Raw genomic sequence first — 6000 nt, 5'->3', positions numbered from 1 at the left:
TCAGGGGATTTTGATGGTCTTTAGGATGTTATTTATTTGCTCTTATATATATTTTTGATTTAACTTTTCCTCCACATAAATACTATCATTATTTAGGTGAACTGTGAACAAAGTGCAGCTAATCTGGAGGAGAGTGAGGCACAAAGAAAGTTGAAGTCTTTGCAGAGGAGAATTAAGCAACTCAGTGATGCGACAAATCAGGTATATTCTACCGTGACTACGTGCTGTTGTCGAGATTCCTACCACAACAGTTGTTCGCATCACAACAGCTCCAAAATCAAGCCACAAAGATGTTGTGCATCTGTTGTTTGTTTCATTCAAAGTAGGTAGCTTATATGTTAAAACCTATTATATTGATGATTCTTGCATATTTTAATGCTTGCCACGAAAAAGGCTCAGAACCCTCTCAGTTTGTTCATGGCTCAGTTTGTTCATGGCATTAAAAAAACCTGGGTCTAAGGAAGTCTACGGGGGTTTGAGCCCCGCAAAGTAGGTATTTGCTCTCTTATCTGAAACTACACATGCAATTTCAATGAAACTTGACCACAACTTTCATCACCTGTGATGCATCAACATTTGTTCGCGGCATAAGATAAATCAGGGTTTTAAGGGGGTGTTTGGCGGGTTTTACCTGCTAAAATATGATTTTAGGAAATGATTAATTGAAATAATAACTAAAATAATAAGGTTTTTTAAAATAGAAAAAGAGCAAATAGGTATTTGCTCTCTTCTTTGAAACTACATACAATTTCGATGAAACTCATTCACAACCTTCATCACCCATGATGTACCAATGCTTGTTCACATCACAGCATTGGAACAATCTTCTGAGTCTAAGGAGGTCTAAGGGTGGATGGGAGGGTTGGTTGCCCCCAAAAATATGTATATTTTGTTTGTTTGTTTAAAGTTTTATGATTATGTTAGTATGATTCTACATGCTGCCTGTTCTTCTAGCAACCATTCAAATTGGTTTAAAATACCTTTAGTCAGTGTAGTATTCTGCTCTATTATACCAGGTGAGTGCCAAGTGGTATTGCCCCTTTGTTTATTCGTCGGGTTGGGATTTAAACATTTAAATTCCACACGATGGTTCATTTTAATTTGGAAACCAAAATTAATGTTTAATATGGAGCATCTCAATACCAGTATTATTCAAAGCATTGCATTACGGATTCATTAAAACCTGAAGTACAGGGGAGGATTAATTTCTGTTCTATTGCATCGGGAATTTAACCCAACATTGGGAAAAAATGTGTGTGTCTCTTGGCTGGATACTCTCGAGAAAATGACTGAACACCTGTACTAATTTACCTGGTGTTGGCACCATTCCTTAATTTTTGGGAGTGGAGAGTGGGGGAATGTTTTGATTTCAACTTTTCACATCATTTATAGATTAATTTTTACGGCAGGACACTAAACCATCTAAAATTGCATCCTTTGTTTATATTTACTATCCAGAATCGATTACATTCACCTGTTTTTGAGATTTCGACAAACCGGCCATAACAACCAAACTTGTATGAGGGCATGTTGAAAAGTAATGCCTCATTTTTTTTTCTCCAAAACGAGTAAAGACATGCAAATGAAACAAAGCACAATCTGCACATTCGTTCTTCCCACCACTGGGTGCAAAGTTTTGTGATTCTGACACTAGATATCTCAGTGCTACATTAGTCAAGAGGGCATCACGACGTTGTCAGTGCTGTGAAGCACTGGAGGTGTGAGTCGGGATTACTGACTGGAGATGAGGGCTGCGTGCACCATTACAATCCTGAGAGTAAGAATTGATGCATTACCGCCACAAAGGATCACCAGCCCTGACTTGGCTCCGTCAGATTTTTATCTCTTCCCTAAACTTAAGGAAAACCTTTGTGGAGAACATTTTTCTTCGACGATGATGTCAAGGCAGCTGTGACTGCATCACAAAGCTAGTACATGAACGTTGACAGATACCGCAGATATGATTGTGTTGATAAATAAATATGCACCATTGCAGATAAAGATTGATGTTGGTATCAGTCTTTGTTTCATTCAAATATCTTTACCTGTTTTAGAGAAAAATAACAAGAGGCATTAGTTTTGCTGTTTATGTGACACAGCTGGCAAATTAAAAAAATCAGTACTTTTGCTGGACATGATCATAACTTGTATTTTCCAATTTTCTTGCTTGATTTAAAAAAGTGTTTTCTATCATTTTGATTGGCCGGAATGTATGCATCACCTGATAGTGACATGCATATCTCTATGAGTGAACGACTGCTTGAACTTTCTCGCTCTGATTCTTCATAGCCTACAGCTGTGAAAGAGATGTTAGACATGTCTGTGGTTTTTGCAGCTGTGATGTTCACTCTTTGTTATTCACCTGTTGTGTTTCAGCTGTTGCAAGACAATAAAAGTTGGTGCCAGAGGCATGGAGATCTCTCTGAAGAGATTCAGAGTCAGACACAGCAGCTGGAATTATTGCGAGAGGTACTGCAGCAACGAAACAGTGAGGTGCAGGTGCGTGGTACCCAAAGTAATTATGTTGATACTAGCGTTTATGGCAATATTTGTTTAGGCAAGACTTGTGGAAGAGTATATTATACAAACTAGTATAAAGCCCGTCAAAAATGACCGGTTGGAACAGTTTATTTGATGGTGCAGCCACGTGAGCATGCCAAAGTCGGAAGCCTGGGCCGAGTGTCAGGTGTGTCTTTATTTATTAGACATCCTACAGACGGAAATGAACACTCGTTTTACTCTGCGCGCGTTGCACATCATGTGCAGCGAATTTCACCTCCCTGTGCCTTGTATTTATTGTGATTAAAAAAAAACGGTTCTGCACACAGACCTTGAGGCTCGGTTTGCAAGACACCATCTACAATTCCAATGTAAGATACATAATTATTATATTTTGGGTCTTCGGAGTCCTCAGGGTCACTTGGGCCTTTGGAGTGCTCAGGGTCTCTTGTGTCCTTGGGATCTTTTGAGTCCAAAGTGTCTTTTGTGTCCTCTGGGTCATTTGGGTCCTCAAGGTCTTTTGAGTATTTTGGGTCCTCTCGGTCTTGGGTCATTTGAGTCCTTTGGATATTTGGGGTCCTCAGGTCTTTTCAGTCCTCTGGGTTGTTGGGGTATATAAGAGTCTTTGGGGTATTTTGGGTATTAGTGTTAATTTGGGTCTTAGGGGTAATTAGGGTCTTTGGGGTATTTTGGGTGTTTGGGGTCCATTTTCTCTTCGGGGTCTTTTAGGTCTTCGAGGTATTTTGGGTGTTTGGCGTCCATTGGGTCTTCATGATCTTTTCTGTCTTTTGGATCTTCAGGTATTTTTGATCTTCAGAGTCCTCGGTGTCTTCTTGGTCCATGGGGTCTTCTGGATCCTTGGTGTATTTTGGGTCTTTAACAGTCTTCAGGGAATTTCGGGTATTCGGGGAATTTTGTTTCTTTTGGGTCTTCAGGGTATTTTGGGTGTTTGGGTTCCATTGGGTCTTCTGGGCCCTTGTGGTTGTTTGGGTCCTCGGGATATTTTGGATCTTCAGGGTCTTTTGGGTCTTTAGAATCCTTGGGGTCTTTTGGGTCTTCTGGGTCCTTGGGGTCTTCTGGGACCTCGGAGTCTGTTAGGTCTTTTAACCGGTGGACACACAGTCGTGTTCAAAGATTGCCCATTAAAACCCCCGCTCAAATCCCTCCAAAAGCGCTACTCAAAGCCGTTAAAACCTACCCTTACAAAGAGGGACAGACGTCACACAAACAAATACACAAACACACATTGGGTTTTATTATACAAATAAGCAACCAAAGGATGGTAGGGAGTAGGAGTATTATCTGAGGAAGAAAGAAAGGAAATAGAAATGGAAGTTGAAGTGATATTGGGAATGGCACCAGGTAAGGGAGGATTTTAAAGAGGTTGAAGAACAAGGGTGATGAAACAAAGAACATAGAAAATAAAGATGGTTGCCAGGTGGATATTTGAGTGAGATTTTTGAACCAGAATGTGATGCTGAAAGACCGTGATCTGCTTTGCATTGTGTGCAGAGTCTACGGGACTGCCTGAAGCAGTTCAGAGAAATTGGTCTTGACATTGAGAATATTCAGAATAACAACGATGAAAGAAAAGTGGCAGGTATGTTCTGATCGCAACATATTCATCTTTGTTTCCATTTTGCATATTTACCCATGCCAGAGGAGGGTATTGCATTTGAGTCCGTTTGTTACTTGCTGGAAAAGATTCCGGCAAGTATGTTGATCTGTTGGTTTGTCTGTTTGTTACTTGCCGAAAAAGATTCCGGCAAGTATGTTGATCTGTTCGTTTGTTACTTGCCGGAAAAGATTCCGGCAAGTATGTTGATCTGTTCGTTTGTCTGTCTGTCTGTTTGTCTGTCTAGTGTAGGCTGCTATGTCTTAAAAATGGCTGTCGTGTTTTTTTTTTGTTAAAAGCAAAATTCCACTTGATTCCTTGTCTTTGGGGTGTCACATGTTCGAAAAAATAGGTTGTTAATTTTTTAAAACGGATTGAATGAAAAATGAATGAATGAATTTAAGATTAAGATTATGGGTTAAGATTAAGATTATATATTTAAGATTTAAGATGAATGGATTAAGGGTGTCAAATCCAAGATGGCCGCCAAAATATATAAATTCCATTAAAACTGGTATTCTGAACACAGTATGAGGTCCAAATTAATGATAATACCCATAATTTCAATACCAAGGAGTTCAAAAACAATTAATTTCAATATGGCAGTCAAATTCAAATTCAATTTCAATATGGCAGAAGGAAGCGGCATTGACCAGGCTTGGGTCGAAGCTGGACTATATTCTCCAACAACCGTAACGCAAATCCTAAATGGAAAACATCTGTACAGGTCCCTAGAAGCACATACTGTAACATTGCTTGCTCTATACCATCTCTACTTTGACAGGTTCCTAACAAAAGCACCAGAAGAGAAAGTGTTCCTAAGTGAAGCGTCCATTGATTTGGAAAAAGCATATCAGAAAGATATCAGCATGAACACAGGCAACCGTCAAAACCTCAGAGATGCCGTCAGAGAAACCATGACCATGTTCGAATCTAGAGATATCCTCACAAAGTTGGGACAGTTTGAAAGCAATCCAGCACCAATTCAACACTACATCCGTAACTACTTGAGGCAGTTTGAAACTATCCTTCAGTATATTAGAGCTACCAGACAACGGGACCTGCTGCTGCATATGGAAAGCACTGAAGCTCTTATCAAGTACTTCTTTGCTCACGACCACCTGAACTACGCACGTTTGCTCCCTTTGTACCTGTCAATGCAGCAAACAGAACAAGTTTTTCCAGATGTCTGGGCAGAACTCCTGAAAGGAAATTTCTGTGTGACGAAGGGGATTGCTGCATTCACTTCAATAGGTCCAGATCACGGAATTGAGCAGGAGAACCGCAAACTCAAGGTCATTGGAGGCATTACTGGAATAACCCAAATTGAGAGAGCTCTAGACCGTTTCTTCCTGATTGCACCTGACTTGTCTAATCTAGTAGAGGAGTTTCAAAGAGAATATGGCATGGAAGGTGCTGATACCAGAGACCAACACCACGAGATCACAGGGGGAAAGTCCACCCGAGTAATGAGAAATTCTGCTAGATTGACAGAGGTATTTGTTGTTCATGGAGACCCATTCGTAACCGATGAGAGTGACCTGTGTAACCTTCTTACCAAGAAAATAATTGATGAAAAGGTAACAAAGGACATAGTAGACCGCGATGCCATCGGACAACAGTTGTTCCAGACATTTGTCAAAGAACGCCTTACAGAAGGAAAACTTTCAGTGTGGGATCCAATGAAGAGAAAGAACATAGGCACTTTCAAAAGTGCCAACACAGTGAAGAAAGTGAAAGCAGGTGACAAACTCATTAAAGTCAAAGAAGAACGAGGACTCCTACAGAGGTTTATAGTAGCATCAAGAAGCCGTCCAGACCTTGATCTAAAGGACTGTATTGGGAAGTATGAATTTGGAATTGTTCCACGTGCCCTTTTCGCTTCG

General features: G+C 40.2%; 1 protein-coding gene across 1 annotated transcript in view; it reads left to right on the top strand.

Moving 5' to 3' along the window:
- Positions 1-6000, top strand: part of LOC137434953 (uncharacterized) — a 211318-nt gene that overhangs the window by 79980 nt on the left and 125338 nt on the right. The window contains exons 13-15 of the mRNA XM_078785134.1: positions 97-201; positions 2377-2499; positions 4012-4099. Of these exons, the coding sequence (XP_078641260.1) occupies positions 97-201; positions 2377-2499; positions 4012-4099 (316 nt within the window). The remainder of the gene's footprint in view (positions 1-96; positions 202-2376; positions 2500-4011; positions 4100-6000) is intronic.

This window comes from Myxine glutinosa, chromosome 9 (genome assembly GCF_964187855.1).
Source record: "Myxine glutinosa chromosome 9, kmMyxGlut1.1, whole genome shotgun sequence".
NCBI lineage: Eukaryota > Metazoa > Chordata > Myxini > Myxiniformes > Myxinidae > Myxine > Myxine glutinosa.
Note: the sequence above shows the minus strand (reverse complement) of the source record. Positions and strands in the feature narration are given on the sequence as shown.